The sequence below is a fragment of the Balaenoptera ricei genome, chromosome 2, assembly GCF_028023285.1.
Source record: "Balaenoptera ricei isolate mBalRic1 chromosome 2, mBalRic1.hap2, whole genome shotgun sequence".
In the NCBI taxonomy this organism is placed as follows: domain Eukaryota; kingdom Metazoa; phylum Chordata; class Mammalia; order Artiodactyla; family Balaenopteridae; genus Balaenoptera; species Balaenoptera ricei.
The window spans coordinates 155,635,424-155,657,223 of record NC_082640.1 but is presented as its reverse complement, the minus strand read 5'-3'; the positions used below and the strand labels follow the sequence as shown (position 1 = coordinate 155,657,223).

The window sequence follows — 21,800 nt, the reverse complement described above, 5'->3', positions numbered from 1 at the left end:
TTTTTTTTTTAAATTATTTGTTTTATTTTTGGCTGTGTTGGGTCTTCGTTGCTGTGCGCGGGCTTTCTCTAGTTGCGGCGAGCAGGGGTCACTCTTCGTTGTGGTGCACGGGCTTCTCACTGCGGTGGCTTCTCTTGTTGCAGAGCACGGGCTCTAGGCATGTGGGCTTCAGTAGTTGTGGCACACAGGCTCAGTAGTTGTGGCTCACAGGCTTAGCTGCTCTGGGCGTGTGGGATCTTCCCAGACCAGGGCTCGAACCCGTGTCCCCTGCATTGGCAGGCAGATTCTTAACCACTGCGCCACCAGGGAAGCCCTGTATGCCTTTTTTCCACTTCATTTTCTTAGTATTTCATTTCCACATGTATATTGCTCTGCAATGGAATGGAAGTTAAACAAAAACTGGCATGCACCAGAGAATCTGAGGAGTGCTGCCCTAGAGCTCTGGTGCAAACACTGCTTTCCCAGCTCTGTGACAAAGAGGAGATGTGCTCAGGTAAATGACAATCCTCAGACCATCAATATAAAATCTCACACTGGCCATCATTTATATCTGAACTTCATTCCTCAGTCAGAGCACCTGATAAGCTGGGTTTATCCTAGGTAATGTTAAGTTGCAGGCTCTCAACCTACTTATGTAGCATTTTCATTTAGAGTCAAAGAAAACTGCTCATTAACAACTGAATCTTAAAAACACAATATAGTGCTAAACTAGTGTGTCCAACTCTTTTTTCCGACAAAACCTCATTTGTGTAAAGTATGTTTTGGCTGCCTTTACAAGTTTAATTTTTCTCCTGCCCGTATGCTGAAGAAGAAAGCATCTTGATTATCAGTCACTTATAAATGCATTTGAGAATCAGAGATTTTGTTCCTTTGTTTTAGAAGTCATTTAGGCATAAGGAAGTTACAGAAGCGTCAAGAAAGTTGGTTGGGGGGCAAGGCAGTGGAGAAAGTGACAAAAATATCAATGCCACACATACCTCTTGATGGTCAGATATGGCAGCTAGACACCACTGCTACAGCAATTTCAGACTACTTGATTTTAACTCATTTCCAAATACTAATCCTGCCATAATTAATGGCTTTATTGATCTTTTATTCCTGCTCTGAGAAATTCTGAAGAAAAAAGTTTTGCATGACAAAGCAGCAGACAGATTAAGAACATGAATAAAAAGCGTTATCTTTTCATATAAATGAAAGTGAACTGCAAAATTAATTAGGTTTATTGGTCCTTTTATTTATAATAACTCCAGTCCCCAAGAAAAGCTAGACTTCCTTAAAAAGAAAAGTTGTTTAGCCAATGTAGGAGTTTGGGGAGCTATTCTCTAAGGGTAGAAACTGTGCTTCCTAGTCTCCATGAATAAAGTTTATTTTTTACACATTTATCATCTCACTAGTTTCACAATACATTGATCTATAATAATAGTATAATTTGTCTAGAAAAAAATGCTAATTCCTTGGAGATAAAAATCACCAGTTGAATTCTAAAATGTCTTTAACTAAGTTATACATAACTTTTATTTTTGTCCTAACAGCTCAAAATGCAGTTACTGCTGTAATAATGAACAGATATTATGAATGATGATTTATAGCATTTCAAGACCTGCATCTGGAAAAAGACCATTCGATCATCCATTTAGAAAGCCATAAGTGACATATCATACTAATTATCTTTATTAATAGCCTAGTTAATTACACCACTCACGTACACATTTCCTTCAGTAAGAAAAGAAGATAGCATATACCTGCATATTGCAAAAATCACTCAAGACAGTTTGAGAAAATACTGAAACTGGAAAAGGTCTAAGAATTTTATAGAAATAAAAAGTTCTACCAGTTCTTCATTTGAATTAATTATAATTCTTGATAAATGTTATCTCAATAAGTTTTAAAATATACAAACCAACTTAAACTTCACAAATGTCAGCCCTAATAATATCAACTCAATTCTACTGTAGTTATAAGAAAATATGATTTATGCCAGAGGAGAGATAGCAGGCTCACAAAGGACTGGGCAGGCAGGTAGCCCAAATGAGTGAAGTAGGCTTCACGGCCAAGAAGGACCATGACAATCTACCACTACTCAGCTCTAGCCAACTGTTACCTTGAGGAATAAAGACAAATACCAATAACAATAAAATTAACATTCTGCTAATCTAATAAAGTAAGTCTGTGGGCTAGATTTGGTACATGGGCTACCAGTTTGCTACCTCTGCCACAAGGGACACAGTGGCTAAGAACTGCTCTGAGTCAGAAAAACTGAGATTGAAAAAACAGCTCTGACTCTAACACACTTCATGAACTCGTCCAAGTTACATGATCTAAGTGTTAGTCTACTCATCTGTACCTCACTGGGTTTTTAAAATGAAATTAGGTAATGTATATGCTCAATCATTAGATGCTGAAAGGAACGGATAAAAAAAGGAAACAGAAAAGGAGCAGCAGCAATTCAAGTCCCCCTATCTGGCTATGGGCTTTATTTCTCAAACTCATAATGCCTAGTTCCACCTTCTTTCTCACCCACAGGTTATTTTCTTTACCAGCAATAAATGCCTCCTCTTTCTTCAGGTTTCCTCAAGGCCTACCTCACACCTCACCTATACCTTCCCTTTATATCAATACTTCAGGCCATTCTCCACTCCCCTTTTCTTTGAAAGCACTTTCAGGACTGGCAGTGAAACTATCTTACTGCTGAACCCCAAGGTATACTCAAGAAATCCTGAATGTAGTAGTTTTTCTCCCTCAATCTTTGAGCGCTATGCATGTTGTGAACTCCTTATGACAACCTGAAGAACCTATCTGCACTTTCATTGAACAATGCTTTCATCATTCTTCCCTGTTAATGTTTGTCCAAGTAATGATAAAGAATCAAAGAAATTAAACAAAATGTCAAACCATATTAACAAAAAAATTCATTTCTAAACAAACATTTGAAAACAACTTCAAAAACCCATTCAATGTTCTCCTTCTTTAAAAGGAAATGTGACTTAAGAACAATCTAATTTAGTGTTTTTCTTACTTCATTCTTATTACAGGTATCCAAAAAAATACCTTTTCCCAAAAAGCTATGCTTGATTTTCTCAAAAAGAGAAGTTATATTGATTTCAACTCGTATGGACAAACAACATACTCCATTTATATTTTGATTGCAATCTAGAATCTTGATTCTTTGGAACTTCTGGGTATCAAAAGAACATTATGGTGCCTCTCTCCCGTAAAATGCACAGTCTCAAATTTTGGTATGCAATTTCAGCGAGTTCAGAGTATTCCAGAATCTTCAGTGGATCCACCCACCCCCGTTAAGAACTCTAGTGATGAAGAGGAGGTTTGTTTCTATTATTACATATTATGCATCTTTCGAAAAGATAGTCTTCCTTAATAAGACCTTTAGCTCTGATATTAACTGGGGAAGCAGCTTCCCTTTACAACTGTCACTACTTCCCAGCTGCCATCCTGACAGCTAACAGAAAATTGAGAACTTCTTACCTCCGAGAAATTAACAGCCAAAGGAATGATTCCAGCCACGTAACATCCCACCAACATAGCCAGAGACAGCAGACTAATGGAGATGAAATCATCCATCCTGCCCTCCTTTATTCACCCACCACCAGACTACAAATTCTCGAGGCTTCGAGGGGTGCTTAGGTTCTTAAACGCGTGTGGTTGTTCAAAGATAACAAGTGGACTTTCAGTTCTTTGGTCCTCCCCACCGGCAGATGTGTTCACGAGGCACTTTTCTCTTGAACGTACCTGGAAACAGCCCCTTTTTGCTGATACTAGCACCAGAGAGAACTTTCAACAATTTTAGGTCCCTGCCCGTAAATTTTCCGATACCAGTCACTGGATTCCCGTGGGTTAACAGATGAGAAAAGTCAATGGGAAAATATGCGAGTGAGCGATTTCTTCAGTCGTCGGAATAAGGGTGGCACAATGGGCCTACTTCCTCCACGAACAGCGTTCCAGACGGCAGCAGAAAAGGATGAAAACCCAAGCGAACTTATTCGTTCTTCCAGCGGCCCTATCTCCCTGGAGCCGCCCCGCCTGTGATCCTCCCAGGTCTGGGACCAGCCCACCAATCCCGGCAAACTCTCTTCCGAGTCTAGAATGAGGAAAGAGGAGTCCTGCAGATTTCTAACGATGGGCCTTAGGGGTTCAGCAGCGAAGCTGATACAAAGCTGTCTCTGCCCTATACCCAGTGCTGCCCATGTTACTCCACTCCGCTGGGCCTTGACCCGGAGCCACCGATACTACAGCTGCCATGGCCGCCAAGTGGCACCTCTTCATTACTCCACTTCCGGATTGCCTTACCACCCCCTCCTTTAGAAGGGTACTTCCGGGTTACAACTGACCTATGCCCCGGGAATTCTTATACTGCCGCCATTTTTGAGTGGGGCCATTGAAAGATGACTTGTATCACTCTCTATACCAGTGATCACTTTAGCCGCATGCATAATAACGAGAGTACGGAAGACAGTGTCTTGAAAAAAAAAAAGATTCTTTTTCAAGTTCCGATACATTCTCCGTGGGTCTCGTCGCCCTTTTCCAAGATGGCTGAAACAGAGTCAGTGTCTGCTCTAGCTGCCGGAAATATGTTAGTCTCTATGGTCCGAAAGGGTCTTTCGCGGTGTCTTTCTGACGACTTCCGGCGGCTCATCTCGCGGGCATTGGCTGTTGGCTGCGTTGCGGCCAAACTCGTGGGCTGCGGCGGAGTCGGCAGAGGAGTCGGCAACGGCTGCAGCGACAGTTTGGCGCGATGGTGAGAAAGGCCTAACCGGCTCCCCGAGCCCCCAACCTCCAGGGTGACCCCAGCCCATACATCTCCCCACCCAGTCCGGCTCGAGCATGCTGCTGCTCGGCCCTCCGGCATGTGGGTCGACCCTTCCCCTTCCCGCCGCGGAGACGCTGGGCCTGGCGGTAGGCCCCGGAGCCAGGGTCCGCCCTGCGGTTGCGCGCCCGCCGGCTGGCTCGGGCAAAGCGTGCGGTGCGGAGGATGCTCTTTCTCCCGATTGCTGCTTGGTAGAGGCAGGCGTGGGGAGGCTGCCCTTTCCCTCCAAACTCTCTAGCTTCCTGTGTGAACAATGGCCGAGGGATGTATGACAATCCTGTCCCGAAGCTGACAGATTGAGTCTACTGCACCCAGCGTGTGGGCCAGGAGGGGTCGTCTTTGCTTTGTAGCGTGCTCTCTCAGCTATTCGCTTTTGTTTTTCTGTGCTCTGCCTTTTTGGAAAAATATGTAATATTTTTCCTTTTCTCTAAGATCTCCAGAGGCCTGGTTTGGTGTGGGTTTTTTGGGGGTTTTTTTTGTTTTTTCAGCCCTTAATCCTGTGCTTATCGTTATTTATATTCTCTTGGGGCTGGAGGCTGAAAAGATAGGTTCAGCTGAAGGTCCAGGTTCTTTAGAATCTGACCGGGTTGGTAGTGGAGTGGGTGGGAAGGGTTGTTGGTGGTTTTTTTGGTTTTTGCTTGTGTGTGTGTATTTTGTAATCCGCAAAAAGGAGACGCTCACAGGGATTCTGAGGAGTCATGGATACTTCCACACTTCAATTTTCGTTTTCTGGTTGCTGCAGTTATTAACAGATTATGCAGCTATTGTTAACAAGGAACTTTCTTCAGGTTGTCCTTTTCTGAATTTCAATGTTTGACCCAACATAATCTCCCAAAGAGGACTAGGAATTAGAAGACTGGGTTTCCAGTTTCCGTTTTGTTATAACTAGCAATGTGACCTTGGGCAAGTCGTTTCATCTCTGAGTTTCCTTCTTTCTCTGCCTTTTATGTCACTATTTGGTATTGTATTAAAATGCTTAGATCAAAATCTGGGAAAATGACAGAAGTTAATATCAACAACCCATTCTCGTTGAACAAATATCAGTGATAATTCCTTATCATTTCAAATAGAATTAAAAATTGGAATTTGTATTTAAAGTGAACAATTGTTGGTTCAAAAGTCTTAAGTACTTTTGCTTTACTGAAGATACCAGCTTCACTTTCTTTTTTTTTTTCTTTTTGGTAGTTGGGGAGAAGCATTTGAAGCTAAAGAGCCAATGTTATGCACTGTAGTATTTCTGCAGCAGTAGAATGACTATTCTTAGGGTTCATGTTTGTGAGACTTTAAAAAAGTTAACAAAGCCGGATTAACTATTCATTAGAGTGAGTCAAAACCACTTGGTAATCAGAATAAGGATTTTATTAAGGTAATTCTGCATAAATTTTATTTTTCTGATTTAGGTTTCACAATGTTATCTTCCTATTGTGGCAAATATAAATATATATGTTTAACTGTATGTACTTATGTTTTGTATGTGTGTGTCTGTGTGTGTGTATATACATATATATATATATGGAACTGGTCATTCCCCTGAGAAAGAGTACCCTAAGGAAAGCCAGGACCAAATCTGTCCAGAAGAAGGAAAAAATTGATAGGGCAAATATATTTGGATTTTTAGTAAAACGAAAGAGTTCCAAAAATGGCTCCAATAAGAAGAAAGTGACCAGAATTGGTTTGAGAGGTATTATGATCTTAAACTGGTGACAGAAAGGCACTGCCACTTAAGAATAATAACCATTTTTGACTACAGTTCTGTAAATTTAGTCATTTCTTGTTCTTAATTTTTAAGCCTTGTCTTTGGGCAGTAAGTACTGAAAACAGTAAACTTCGCTCAGGTTCACTTTAAGGGTAGATATAAAAAGCATACTGTATAGGCATTTCCATATCTTTACTCTCTTAAGTGACTTAATCCTTTATTTTGCATTAGAATAAGAACAAAAGTAATATAGTAGCAACTGGTATGGCTAGTGTATGGGGCAGGCCCTTTTGCAGGAATGCTAATGTAGTTTATAAATTAATTTTCTTCTCAACATATGACCTATTGAAACTACTGGTGACTTATAAAAACTTATAAATAACAAGTAATCTAATATACTGCTTTCTTTAGCTTTTACTCACTATTTTAGAAAGGCCTTGATTGTGTTCAGGTCGTTATAGGTGAGAATTACTTTTCATCTCTTGTCATCAAGTTCTGTTTTATTTCAAATCCTCAAACTTTTAATCAGAATGACTCAGCTCTTGATGGGGAGGGAGGAGTACGATAAATTCCTTTGTTTTTCATATTTTGTTCAAAGTACTATTTTGGGGGTGATTTGTTCAGAAAGTCTAGGCATCAGCTATTTCAGTTGCAGATTGTTGGTGGTTAAAAATTCGGATCATTTCAAAACAGTTTGCTTCCTGTAATTAGGAGATTTTGTTTGTTTTTTACCCAAAAATAATAGTACAGCAGAAGAGAAAAATATGAATAGTTTGATTTAGGATTGGGTTTACAGTGAGGTTACATCATACTTGAATTTAATTAATAAGCCTTAACACACTTGGCAAAAAATTAGAAGGGGTTGTACCCTCAACAGACCAGTGTTCTGGAGGCATTTTTGGTTGTCACACCTTGGCCAGGAGAGGGGAGTGCAGATACGACTGGTATTTAGTGGGAATAGACCAGGGATACTGCCGAACATCCTGCAATGCACAGGACAGCCTCTGCAACAAGGAATCTACCAGCCCCAAATGTAATAGTGCCAAGGTTGAGAAACCCTGAAATAGACCCACTAACAAAAACGTGCTCCCCAGTGAGGGTGAGATGGAAGATAAAAGTCTATCTGCTGTTCTTTAGACCTGTTCACATCTCCTACAATGTGATCCTCTAGCTATTTTGTGTGATTCTAGAGTTTAAAAATACATTATTTTGGTACAACATAGCCCCTTAAGGTGAGTCATCTACTAGGTGAATAATTTAATGGATCTTCTAGGGTAATGTTAACTATATATACTAATTTTATATTGCCAATTTATCTTACGCCTTAATGCTTGAATCTAATCCCTGGATAAGATGTGACTTCACTGTTGCGCTAAAGTTAGAAAAAGAACATAGATTGATGCAGTGCTTGCAGTCATTATAGTGTCTTCCTTTTTCTCTCCTTTCATCAGCCCATATCTGTTTTTACTAGGGACTTAGTAGGGCTAGAGCTAGAAAGTGACCAATGGAGATAGAACACCTAAGCAGGTTTATAATCAGGCTAGGAAGATAGGTGCAAAAGAGAAAAAACAGTACAGGTTAGCTTATGCTGAGTACTTGCTGTCAGTAAGTGCAGTAAAAGTTTGAGAAAGCACTCATTAAGGACTGGGAGGCTAAGAGAGACCTTACAGAAGGTAACCCAGCTTCTGGTGCTACACTTGGGCAAAGGCATAAGTATTGTAGAAGGAGCACCCTGATTAATAGTGTTTTAATAACCAATGATCATTTGTCATGAATGGAGATTCTATCTCATACTACGAATTTATCAAATATGAGTTGGAAACTTATATTGAAATCACTTTTCCCTCCACAGTCTCACACCATTTTGCTGGTACAGCCTACCAAGAGACCAGAAGGCAGAACTTATGCTGACTATGAATCTGTGAATGAATGCATGGAAGGTAAGTTTAAACACTAGTCGAGGGGTAGAAATCTTTGAGTTTGTTTCGGGGGTGGGGAGGTGTTGGGGGGTAGGGGGGGCCGGGCTGTAGAGACTCCCCACTCCCACGCTAGCGTCCACACCGGCTTGTTGATGCTGGCCCGGGGTGAGAGTGGTAGGTGCTGCAACTCTCAGGTGTCTTGGGTTTGTTTTTTTCTCCAGATTTCTTGCATTGTTAATTTGAGCAAGGAAAGTAGATATTTAGGACCGTATTTGTTGAATATTTGAAATATAAATTATATATATTGTCTTTTTCTGTTGCAAATATTACTTTACTTTTTTTTAATCAAGCTCATTATATAATGACTTTCCCAAGCCTCTGATTGTTATGTAAATGTTCTGTTATTTGTTATGTTATTTTGTTACTGTGTTATGTAAATATTTTACAGGTATTCCTTATATATTGTGGTTAAACTCAAGCACCATAGAGTTGTTAAGGCAGGCCCGAGGAACCTAATAGTGCCTACAGAACCTAATGGTCTGCTTATTAAACAAATAAATGTTAAAAGCTAGTCCATCAGAATGTTAAAAAGTAAAAAATTACCTCAGTGAATAAAGGCAGATGGAACCAAATCAGTATACTTTCCTGTACATTTGATAAGCTGGCACCACCCTGAAGGGAAGTGTTAGCCCTCAGTAAACCATTAGATGAGAGCACATAGATTGGATCATTGCAAATTGGATTCATCTTTACATTTAATCATTACATCAAGTAAACCACCCTGCACCCTGTCTAGCAAATTGCACATTCTTCACTTCTTCCTATAAAGATTTTATAGTCGGTGTTTTTGCTGCGGGCATGTCCCTGAATTTGTTGATTATCTGAAACTAACAGGGTTAGACTTAAAATCTCTTCATTTAAAACCAACAATGGGTAGACCTGTGGGGGGAAAAAAGCTACTTGTAGTAATTAGAGACAGCTTCTAAGCTTTCCTGATCCTGCCATCAGATTCTGCTCTAGAAGAGCAAGGCTCTTGTTCTTTTCTCAGGTCCCTTCCTCTGCTGATATCCTTACTTGCCATTAAGGTAGACTTTGTACATACACTGTCTTTTTAATGAATACACTTTATTTCTAGAGCAGTTTTAGGTTTAAAGAAAAATTGAACAGCAAGTACAGAGAGTTCCCATATACTTCTCCCTAACCCCAGTTTCCCCTATTAATAAATCTTGCATTGGTATGGTACATTGGTTACAGTTGATGAACCAGTATTGATACATTATTATTAAAGTCCATAGTTTACATTAGGGTTCATTCTTTGTGTTGTGCAGTTCTGTGGGTTTTGCCAAATGCATAATGTCATGTATCTACCATTACAGTATCATATAAAATAGGCTCACTGTCCTAAAAATCCCCTGTGCTCCACCTGTTCATCCCTCTTCACCGCATCCCTGCTGCCTGGCAACCACTGGTCTCCTTGCTGCCTCCATTGTTTTTGCCTTGTCATAGAATTGGAATCATTGCCATATGTAGCCCTTTCAGACTGGCTTTTTTCACTTAGTATGTATTTAAGGTTCTTCCATGTCTTTTTGTGGCTTGATAGCTCTTTTTTTTCTTTCTTTCTTTTAAAATTAGAAATGGTGGTTTATTTTCCATTTTAAAAGTTAAAATGGAAATACTGGAATCAGTTCTCACATGGTGGTTGCCAAATGGTAATTTTCTTCGTTATAGTAGTTAATATTCCTCTCGAATACAGAGCTTTCCCTCCCCGCATTCCTTTTTTAAAATTAATAGATTTGGGCTTTCCTGGTGGCACAGTCGTTGGGAGTCCGCCTGCCAATGCAGGGGACACGGGTTCGAGCCCTGGTCCGGGAAGATCCCACATGCCGTGGAGCAACTAAGCTCGTGCGCCACAACTACTGAGCCTGCGCACCTAGAGCCCGTGCTCCGCAACAAGAGAGGCCACCACAGTGAGAGGCCCGCGCACCGCAACGAGGAGTGGCCCCTGCTCGCCGCAACTAGAGAAAGCCCGCGTGCGGCAACGAAGACCCACCGCAGCCAAAAACAAAAACAAAAAAACAAACAAAATTAATAGATTTAGTTTTTTTTAGAGTAGTTTCAGGTTTACAGGAAAATTGGTTAAGAAAGTACAGTTCTATCATACCCGTGCTTCCTTCCCATGCCCTCCCAGTTTTCCCTATTATTTACATCCTGTATTAGTTTGACACGTTTATTACAATTGTAGAATTAATACTGATACATTATTAACTAAAGTCTGTAGTTACATTAATGTTTGCGTTGAACATTCTGTGGATTTTGACATGTGTAATGACCATTTACTACCTAAAAAATCCCCTGTGCTCCACCTACTCATCCATCTCTCCCCCCAAACCTCTGACAACCACTGATCTTTATAATATCTCCATAGTTTCACCTTTTCCAGAATGTTGTATGGTTGGAATTATAATATGTAGCTTTTTCAGATCAGCTCTTTCACCTAGCAATGTGTTTTTAAGGTTTCTCCATGCTTTTCGTGGCCTGATAGCTCGTTTCATTTTATTGCTGAATAATAGTCCATTGTATGGATATACCACAGTTTGGTTATCCATCACCTATTGAAGGATATCTTGGTTGTTTCCAAGCTTTGGCAATGAATAAAGCTGCTATAAACATTACTGTGTAGGTTTTTGTGTGGACCTGAGCTTTCAACTCCTTTGGGTAAATACTGAGGAGTATGATTGTTGGATCCTATAGTAAGGCTGTATTTAGCTTTGTAAGAAACTGACAATCTGTCTTCAGATGTGGCTATATCATTTTGCATTCTCACCAGCATTGAATGAGAGCTCCTGTGGCAGCATTTGGTATTGTCAGTGTTTGGGATTTTTTTGCCATTCTAATAGATGTATAGTGATACCTCATTATTTTAATTTGCAATCTCCTCATGTCGTGATGTTGGGCATCTTTTCATAACACTTATTTTCCTTCTGTATATCTTCTCTGGTGAGGTGTCTATTCAGATCTTTTGCCCATTTTTTTAATTGAGTTGTTTGTTTTCCTATTGTTGAATTTTAGGAGTTCTTTGTATATTTTTGATAACAGTCCTTTATCAGATATATGTTTTGCAAAGATTTTCTCCTAGTCTGTGGTATGTCTTTTCACTTTCTTGATAGTGTCCTTTGACGTACAAAAGGTTTAAATTTTTTTTTTAATTAATTTATTTTTATTTATGGCTGTGTTGGGTCTTCGTTTCTGTGCGAGGGCTTTCTCTAGTTGTGGCAAGCGGGGGCCACTCTTCATCGCGGTGCGCGGGCCTCTCACTATCGCGGCCTCTCGTTGTGGAGCAGAAGCTCCAGACGCGCAGGCTCAGCAATTGTGGCTCACGGGCCTAGTTGCTCCACGGCATGTGAGATCTTCCCAGACCAGGGCTCGAACCCGTGTCCCCTGCATTGGCAGGCAGATTCTCACAAAAGGTTTAAATTTTGATGAAGTCCAACTTATCTAAGAAGCCATTGCCTTATCCAAAGTCAAAAAGATTTGTGTCTGTATTTTCTTCCAAGGGTTTTATAGTTTTGACTCTTACATTTAAGTCTCGGGGCCATTTTGAGTAAATATTTATACATGGCGTGAGATGGATCCAAGTTCTTTCTTTTGCATGTGAATGTACAGTTGTTGTAGCACCGTTTGTTAATAAAACTACTCTTTGTCCATTGGATTGTCTTGGTCTCTTTGTCAAAAAGCAGTTGACCATAGATGTGAGGGTTTATTTGTGGACTCTTGCTTCTATTCCATTAATCTGTGTGCCTGTCTTTATGCATAAGCAGTACCACACTGTCTTGATTACTGTAGTTTTGGAATAAGTTTTGGAATCAGGAAGTGTGAGTCTTCCAACTTTGTTCTTTTTCAATATTGTTTTGACTATCCTAGACCCCTGTATTTCTGTATCAAATTTAGGATCAACTTCTCAGTTTCTGCAGAAGTACTTCAGATTTTGATATGGATTGCATTAAATTTATAGATCATTTGGGGGAGTATGACCATCTTGATATTGAGTCACCCATTCCATGAACATGAGATAGCATTCCATTTATTTAAATCTTTACTTTCAGTGACATTTTATAGTTTTCAGTGTGTGTCTTGCATCTTTTTTATTAAATTTATTCATAAGAATTCTTTTTTGATGCTATTTATTTCATTTTCAGATTATTGTTGGGATATAGAAGTATTGATTTTTGTATATTGATCTTATATCATGCAATCTTGCTGCACTCATTTATTAGTTCTAATAGTTTGTGTTTTGTAGTTTCCTTAAGATATTCTGTATATAAGATCATGTCATTTGTGAATAGAGATAGGTACACTTCTTCCTTTCCAATCTGAATGCTTGTTATTTCTTTTCCTTGCCAAATCAACCTGACTAGAACCTCCAATACAATGTTGAATAAGAGAGGCAAGAGCGGATATTCTAGTGTTCTTCTAATCTGAGTGGGAAAGCATTCAGTCTTTCACCGCTAAGTATGATGGTAACTGTGGGTCAGTGCTACAATGAAATTTCCGTCATTGTAAAAGGTTTTTACTTCCTTTCCATTTCACCCTTTCTATGAAGGAACTTATGAGTGATGTTTCTGATCACAGTGTGTGTACCAGTACCAATCAAAAACCCTTACTAAGATGGCTTTTGACAACTCTGTGGTTGAATATTACTTTTTCTTAGGAAATTTATGAAGTCAATTTAGAGGTACATGAAGACCTGTATGTACAGGATAGAACATATTTATTTATTGAAAAACCTGCTAAGACACACACTGTCGGAATTCCCCGGCGATCCAGTGGTTAGGACACTGCGCTTCCACGGCAGGGGACCCAGGTTCAATCCCTGGTCAGGGAACTAAGTGCCACAAGCTGTGCACGGTGCAGCCAAAAAAAAAAAAAGTTTTATTATTAAGGCACAAGATACCAACATTCTGGTGAATTTATAAAATTTTTAAAAATTTGCTAGTGGCAACAGTGAAAACAAAAGTGATCAACTTACTGTTCTTTTCCCAGCCCAATTTTGTAAAAATAAATATTATGATATTAGCATATAACGCTACTCATATCTAAAGTTCATACAATTGTAAGATCTTGGTTTTCCCCTCTCTCTTAGGTGTTTGTAAAATGTATGAAGAACATCTGAAGAGAATGAATCCCAACAGCCCCTCTATCACATATGATATCAGTCAGTTATTTGACTTCATTGATGACCTGGCAGACCTCAGCTGCCTTGTGTAAGTATTAGCCGCCATATCTTTTAAATTGTATTTTTCTGTTTGTTTGTTTGAGGCGATTTATGGTATTGGGAACTCACTCTGCCTGACACTGATCGTTGTGTTTTGCTTACTATGTATTAATATTTTTTCTGCATGTGGCTCATAAATTAAGTTGTCAACATAAAGCTAAAGGCACAGGAAAATCTTAACAACTTTGCTAATTGATGCAGTTAGTATGCATCAACTTTGAACTGAGAACTTTGTTCCTTAAACTTAATAATCTTTTTCTTAGTTTTTTTTTTCCCCCCGTTATAGTCTTTATCCTAAAGCGGTTGGCTTTGGATTAAAACTAAGATTATTCTGTTTTCATGACATTATTTTTAGAATGTAAATATATGTAGGACTGAAATGGAATTTAATTTTAATTCCACCCAGTGTTAATCAAGTATATTTCGGCATGTTAGAATGAGATTTTTTTTTTATAGACCCTTATGTTTTCTATTCTCAGAGGTTTGTCAAATTAAAAATTTTTTCCTAACATATTCTTGTTATAATTTATTTCAATAATTACTTATCACCACTATTACTAAGGAGCAAGTGAGTCTGTAATGCTTAACTCAGTCTCAGCATTTTTGGACAAGAGCCTGAGGATAAGTACAGCTAATTTTAAAGAGGAAAATGGAAGTACCTTACAATGAGATCTTCAGTCACCAGATGCCTTAATGTTTATTACATGCCAGACACTGTGCTAGAAGAAAAAAATATTTTTCAATGGTGAAAAACATACAGGTCCTACTCTGAGGCACTTCCTGGATCACCACTGGAGCCAAGCCTGGACTTGCTTTCTCACCAAAGATTGCTGGTGAAAATAAGCATCTCCTTGCAATTTTTGAGTTTTGTTTTCTGCATCTCTTCATTGTGTTTCAGTTATAGCCATTTCATTTTGTTCACTCAGAACATTCAAGTGATCCAGTTCTGGTCTTTAATGAAATGTGTTTATAATTTTATTATTTTAATATAAAAACTCAGAAAACTGTTGAGGCCAATAGAGCTATATACATTATGCTATGTTGGTTTGTAATGACTATAGTTGATCTGTTTATTGCCTGACGCACACAGAAAGAGACATATACATATTCATTTAACAAATATTTATTAAGTGCCAACTATGTACCATGTGTGTTCTAGGCACTGGGGATTGAGCAGTGAATAAATTAGGTTAAAAGGAACCCTGTGAAGCTGCAGAAGAATAAGTGAGGGGGAGAGTAGAGGGAGATGAATTTGGTGGGGCAGAGAGGGTGATATCCTAGAAGCCAATTCAAAAGTACTTCATATTATTGGTAGATCAAATTAATGAGGACTGAGAACTGACTCTTGGTTTAGACGTGTGGAAGTCTTTGGTGACTTCCAGAGCAGTTTTGGTAGTGTGACAGGAGTAAAATCTTTATATATTCCAGTGAGTTTAAGTTAATGAGGAGAGAAATTGTAGGCAGCCAACACAGACAACTTTTTTGAAGAATTTAGCTCAGAAGGAGAGCAGAGAAATGGGGTTATAGCTAGAGAAAGGAATACTTTTTTTTTCGCTTTAATTTTGTTTTTAAGCTGAGAGAAATAATGGTAAGTTTGCAGGCTGTTGGGATGATGTAGTAGAGGGAAAAATTGATGGCTTTAGGTAGGATCTTGGACAGTACATTAATAGTAAAGTAGGAAGGATGGGCAGATATGGTGGAAGCTTGGGGAAGTTGTTCTCTAATTGCTTTAGTTACCTCAGGAAAATAGGAAGAAGGACACCATTTGAAATTAAGGGTGAGGGAGGAGGTGTAGGAGGCTTGTGAAAAGAGGTAAGAAATTATCTATGAGGGTGAAGGGATTAGGGAATGTGTGGTTTAAGAGGTACTTGATAATGAATTTAAAGTTAAATTAATCATGTGATAATAGTTTTTTCCTAGTCACTCTTAACCTGAGTGGTTACAGGTGAGTCTCTACAGGTAGAGAATCAGCAGAGATTTTGCGAACAGTTGAGGATGTATGCAAGGGAGTATTAATGCAAGGGACTGAATGACCATGTAGGGGTTGGGATGGGGTGGGGACAGATAGGATCAATTAATTACGGGTCACAGTGGGGTCAAAGGATTGTTGAAGGTGGGTTATTGGGAAGTAGTGATCAGAGAACAAGGTGCTTGAAATTGGGAGATTGAAGTTGCTGGTAATGAGAAGGTATAGGGATCTGGCCAAGGAAGGGCAGGAGATGAGATCATTGGAGGAGAGGAGTTCAAGGAACTGAGAGGCCCAGATGTTGGCAGGATCATCTAGTGGATATGAAATCACCAATAATGTGTTTATTTACTTTCTAGAATTTGAGAACAGGGAGCTTTGTTTTTGTTCACTGCTGTATCCCCAGTGCCTAGAATAGTATTTGGCACATAGTTGATATTGAGTAAATATTGGTTGTTAAAATACATGTCACCAATATAATATGATTTGAGGCATAGCTTTTTAAAATTATTGGCAATCTTCCTTTTCTCTCATCTGCATTACAGAGCTATAGTCGGAAATGATAGGATGGTCTAAATAAAAGTGAAAGAATCTAATATGACTTCTTTCATGCTAAATTTTGCAGTGTCTTATATTCTCAGAAATCTTGGAAGTTATTTATCTGATTAAGCTGTGGGTATTTTATTTTATTTTATTTTTACACTATGATGGAGGGTTTTGTTTGTTTGTTTGTTTTGTTTTTTAATATATCTTTGTTCTAGGTGTATTTGGGGAAATATTCACACTTGAACTTAAACATTGGATGTTTCAGTTGGAACTTAAAATTTTAACAGAGCTAGTGTGCATATTCTCATTTCATTCTTTAAATGAATTGTTGATTTTATTTTAAAAATTAATGGCTGTCTTTCTGATTCTATAAAAATCACTTATTGAGACATTGGGTATCTAATCCTGATGGTTTAGGATGTGGCACTTATTCGCAACAGATGGGGAATTACTTACAACCTTGGGAGGTTATGGTTAAGATCTAACTGGAGTTTTAGGATTAGACATAGCTGAGTTTGAATCCTGACTCTGTCATTTGCTAGCTCCCTTGGGCAAGTTAGCTTAATACTGCTAAACCTCAGATTGCTTATTTGTAAAATTTACAATTGTAAATTGTAAAATTTAGATACATCTGCCTCACAGGACTACTGGTGAGGATGCAGTGCTTACTTAGCACAACAGTATCAGGTGTATGGCAGGAACTCCCTTTTTAACTAGGTTGACATCAGGCAGGGTTTTATTTTTAATTATAGTGAGTAGGTTGGTTCTTTAAAATTTGCCACAAGTAGAATGATAGTTTCAAATATCACAAGTGAGTTAAATTGTACTGTTAACGAATAAAGAGGTATTATGTTGGTTTTTTGACAGTGAAAGTTACACAGAGTAAAATAGTAGCTTTTATAGGGACATACTACGGGTATGTCATTAGTGATAGAACATAACATTTCTAACTTTGTGGCGTTAAGTGTAAACCAGAAACTACGTCTAGCATGCTAAAATGATTTCTAATACTTGCATTATTAAAGCAAAACAGAGAAAAGACATCTTTAATTATATATATTATATACAATTATATATATTACAATAATTATTTAATTATTATAGGTAATTCTTTCTATGTTGTAGTAGTTCAGATAGTATAAAAGAGAGATTAATGGTAATCTATAGTTTTTACTTGTCTGAAAAACTGTAAACTGTAGCTATTTATGTTTCTATCTCTAATGTTGAACTTTTGGCCTTTGAAAACTTTCAGAATCAAATTTGGATTTAGAACCATTTTGCCCATATGACTTTGTTATTTGAATGTTCCAGAGAAATAAGATTTCCAAAATTGCTTCTGAAGAGGTCACCTATTGCCATGGCATTTCCTGTGACAGCACATCCTGCCCCTCTCCTTAATCAGGGATTGTGACTTGGCCTGTTATTCCTCAGACCAAGAATTGAGTTCATTTTTGGTTTGTAATTGTTGTGTACTCGTTGCTTGTATTAAGTTTAAATGGCAAGACATTTTTTATTATTTATCCTTAAACCGGTAGAGGAAGAATGGAATAAGTAAGATACTTTGTTGACATAATTAAACCCAAAACAAACTAACCATGCATTAATAGTAAAATTTATTCATGAAGGATTTGTATTTCATATATTTGAAATCAGAGTACAAATTTCTTCACAGTTCTGTGATCTGTTAGGTGGGTTTTTTTGTTTTTTGTTGTTTCTTCTTTAAATAGGCTTTTTTTAAGATTAAGATAACAGCCTTTTGGCCTTTCAAAGATGAGGACTTTTCTTGTTTGCTTAGAGACAGAGGGACATTTTTATCCTTAGTTATTGTAATAAGGAAGGTACTCCTTCCTAATCAGGAAGAGAGCTTGATATCAGTGAAGACCCCAGCTGATTTCCCTGCTCAGATCCACAGCTTCTGTTCTTGCATAAACCTGCACTTATTTTTATTCTTTTTTGGCCACGCTGTAGGGCATGTGGGATCTTAGTTCCCTGACCAGGGATCAGACTCGCACCCCCTGCATTGGGAGCGTGGAGTCTTAACCACTGGACTGCCAGGGAAGTCCCTAAACCTGCACTTACTGACCATAACAGTAGGCTAAAAAGATTTATCTGTGCCAACAGCTAGGGATTTTATTAATGTACTTAACATTTAATTGTCTCATTTTCAAGTGTCAGTTAACAGCCATCAACATACAGCTTTCCATAAAGAAGGCATTATTAACTATTTCTTAAGTTGGAAAATAGCATGCAAGTTGATGGATTCTGAAGTGATCTTGGTGGGGGGAATGATCTAAATAAGGCTGTCCCACCCAGATATTATAGTTCTGAAAAATTCTTTTCCTTTTTTATTTCTGTTCCAGTGTTAATATAAATATTGTAGTCTATTCTGCCCTACCTTGGAGTAGACTAGATTAGCACTTATTTAATCAGGACGTGTGAACAGAGGATAGTCAAAGAAAATTGGTTTACTTTTTAGAGTATTTCTCATTGTAACAAAAGGATATTAGTAAAAAGCCAAATGTTTTGTAAAAGTAGAAAGCTTATGCATTTTTAATAAACCAGATTCTGACCTTACCATTCAGGGGAAGAATATGATAATGGTGTAAAGCATTCCTTCTTTGGAGTTTGTTTCTCTTCAAAAATTGGGTCGTAGGTTTCTACCTTAGTGGTTCACAGTAAGGACTCTGGTCAGGAGTGTTTAAGCTTTCACTCCTTGCCTGAAGTCACTTAGCTAATAAGTTACTGAACTTTTTTGAGCCTTGGTTTCCTCCTTTATAAAACAAGGATAATAATTTTATCTACTCACAGGGTGGTAATGTAAACAGGATTAAGTGAGTTGATTCAGATGAGTGCCTAAAGCAATACCTAGCAGTTGGCAACTTCTTAATAGGTATTTACTATCATTTGTATTTATATGTATATAATTTTTTGCTGAGAAGCTAAAAAATGAGACTTCTGGGTAAAATGAAACAATAATTGATAAATTAGATATTTCATTTTTCTAGGGCATCCCTAAGGGTTTGTTGTTGTTGTTTTTTCAGGCAAGTTGCGTCCTTTGCCTCTCTTGAATGCCATGCAATGTTTCCACCAGATGGTGCACATGGCTTTGAAACACTGTGATGTGCCTTGTATTTGTGCAATCTCTGCTTACTTATTGTCTGCTTTTTTTATACTATAGCTTTAGTTTTTTTTAACTCCAAAAAAATGAATTTATTGCTTAACCAGCTAGATTTCAGTTGTAGGTCAGCTGGAATGTTTCTATTTTTTGAGTCCTCTAAAGATACCTTGAGTGATTTGGCTATTAAGTTGATGCCTTGTACTCCCAAAACCCTGGAATCCTATTGGAGCTTCATTGCTAATGCTACTCCTTGTACTCCAGACCCCTCCCAGCCTCTAGCATTGTTTATATTAAAAAGCAAATCCTAAAATATTGGATGTGTATAAAAGTATTTCCTTCTGTTGATACTTTTCAGGGAAGAAATCTTTGTGGCAGTAACGTATTAAAGGTTTTTTTTTAAGTTGATTCAAAGTAAATTTAGCAAATTTGAATTAGTGTTCAATTTTTGTTTTTTAATCACTAAAAGAACCATAAAAATAGTAACTATGTAGGAGAAAGAACACATGGTTTCTGGTCATACTTTGTCAAGAAGTAGATGTGTAACATTACACATTTAACTTAAGATCTCTAGGCCTTGGTTTCTTTTTCTGCTGTAAGATGGTACTAGGTGATCTAAACTTCATATCGCTTAAAATTCAACAGTTATGTAATCAGCTCTTTTATGTTTTCATTAAGTTCATGTATGAACATGTGCACATCTGTGCGATCATTGGGCAGTTATGATTTCAGGTTTTAAAAACGTGACAGTAATTGACCATTGTAACTTTGCTTATTACCTTTCTGTTCCTCAGTTACCGAGCTGATACCCAGACATACCAGCCTTATAACAAAGACTGGATTAAAGAGAAGATCTACGTGCTCCTTCGTCGACAGGCCCAACAGGCCGGGAAATAGTTGAGTTTGGAAGCGTTAGGGGGATGGGGGTGGGCTTGGAACACAGGTGTGTACAGTGTGCTGTAGTAGAAGTTTTGTATTATAGTAATCCTGTTTCCATTTTGGTACACTCTAGCCAGGATTGAATGTATTAGATAAATATGAGGATCTTGTTCAATCTGAAACCCCCTTTGCCCCCTTCTCTCCACTCCTTTTTTTTTTACTTAAACATTTTTATGATGATTTAGATGGAAGTTGGTTTTTGTCGGTTAATGTTGGTTCCAGTCCTTCAGACTGTTCATATCTGCTTTACAACATTCACTGTACTAACCCTTCTTCAAATCAGGGTGGGGGTGGTGACGCGCTTTACTTATGTCATCAAGACGAAGTCGTAGTGAAAAACAAATAAATGTCCTTTAGTTATATTTTCCCCTGAGTGATTTCTTTTTTTTTTTTTGGTCTCTGAACTGAGTTGGATTTTCTTGCCAAAACATTATCAGTTTCTAAACCAGTAGCCTGCTACACAGTGAATTTGAAGAAAACCTATATATGTGCTGAATATGTTTTGCTGTGGCTTATATGAAGCTAAAGAGCTGTAAGTGAATCTCAGTTGTATCTCCAAGGTTTGTACCTACTGTTGATGCAAACATTATGAAGCTCTTTCTGGGGACATAGCTTATCTACAACAGCAGCCAGGTTAATTCCTTAGCTTTGGTGATGTACTTCTTCTGGAAGGTCCTTGTGCCTTCTCATAGCCTTCAGCAGTTGAATGCTGATTACCACCCCTGTATAGAAGCTATGAGGATGAGGGAAAGACCACAGAAAAGTACAAGATAATCTTGGTTTTAGTGTAAAGATTGTGGTCACATTGTGACTTGAACATACACTACATTGTACCTCCAGTCATATATGAGAACATTCCCTGATTCTACTATTATCACACTTCACCAATAGCTAGTAATATCTGAAACTATACAAGCCAAAAGAATGGAATGACATTTTTTTGATGCTAAGAGAAAAAACTGTCAACCTAAAATTGTATATTCATTGGACATATCATTCAAAAATAAAGGCAAAATAAAAGATTCTTCAGACAAACAGAATCTGAGATAATTGGTTGCTAGCATACTTGTACTACAAGAAATGTTAAAGGAAGTTCCTCAGGCAGAAGGAAAATAAAAACAGAAACTTGGATCTACACAACAACATGAGAAGCACCAGAAATGGTAAATATGTGGGCAAATACAATAGACTTTCCTCTCGTTTTTAAATTTTCTAGTAGATAACTTACTGTTTAAAGATGTACTGTGTGTTTATAACATCTAGAATTAAATAACAATTGTGTAAAGGACAGTAGGGCGAAATGGAAATACATGCTTGAGAGATTTTTAACACCGACATGAAGTAGTATAATTGAAGATGTACTGTGAAAAGTGAAAGATACTGTAAACCTGAGTGCAATCACTTAAAAAAAAACCACCCTCAATTCAAAAGAAGGCAGGATAATGTGGAAGCCTGGAGTTGGAGGGGTTGCCATGGTAAAGCTAACTCCCTCTCACCCACATGCATTTGTTGTGGAGTATCTACT

At 38.0% G+C, this 21,800-nt stretch overlaps 2 protein-coding genes across 2 annotated transcripts in view; one reads left to right on the top strand and one right to left on the bottom strand.

The window, feature by feature from the left end:
- The window catches only part of SLC39A9 (solute carrier family 39 member 9), a 49,692-nt gene extending 45,397 nt beyond the window's left edge, over window positions 1-4,295 (bottom strand). The window contains exon 1 of the mRNA XM_059914507.1: window positions 3,484-4,295. Within this exon, the coding sequence (XP_059770490.1) occupies window positions 3,484-3,579 (96 nt within the window). The 5' untranslated portion in view covers window positions 3,580-4,295. The remainder of the gene's footprint in view (window positions 1-3,483) is intronic.
- Window positions 4,296-4,643: 348 nt separating this feature from the next.
- On the top strand, window positions 4,644-20,637 carry ERH (ERH mRNA splicing and mitosis factor). Its single transcript, XM_059915762.1, has 4 exons — window positions 4,644-4,753; window positions 8,371-8,458; window positions 13,578-13,698; window positions 20,131-20,637. The coding sequence occupies exons 1-4, from the start codon at window positions 4,751-4,753 to the stop codon at window positions 20,231-20,233; spliced, it is 315 nt and encodes a 104-aa protein (XP_059771745.1). The 5' UTR covers window positions 4,644-4,750; the 3' UTR covers window positions 20,234-20,637.
- The last annotated feature ends 1,163 nt before the right edge of the window (window positions 20,638-21,800 follow it).

Coding starts and splice junctions, on each gene's coding strand:
- ERH (XM_059915762.1), top strand. Junction 8,459..13,577: donor TGTGAATGAATGCATGGAAG/GTAAGTTTAAAC, acceptor CCTCTCTCTTAG/GTGTTTGTAAAATGTATGAA. Junction 13,699..20,130: donor GCAGACCTCAGCTGCCTTGT/GTAAGTATTAGC, acceptor TCTGTTCCTCAG/TTACCGAGCTGATACCCAGA.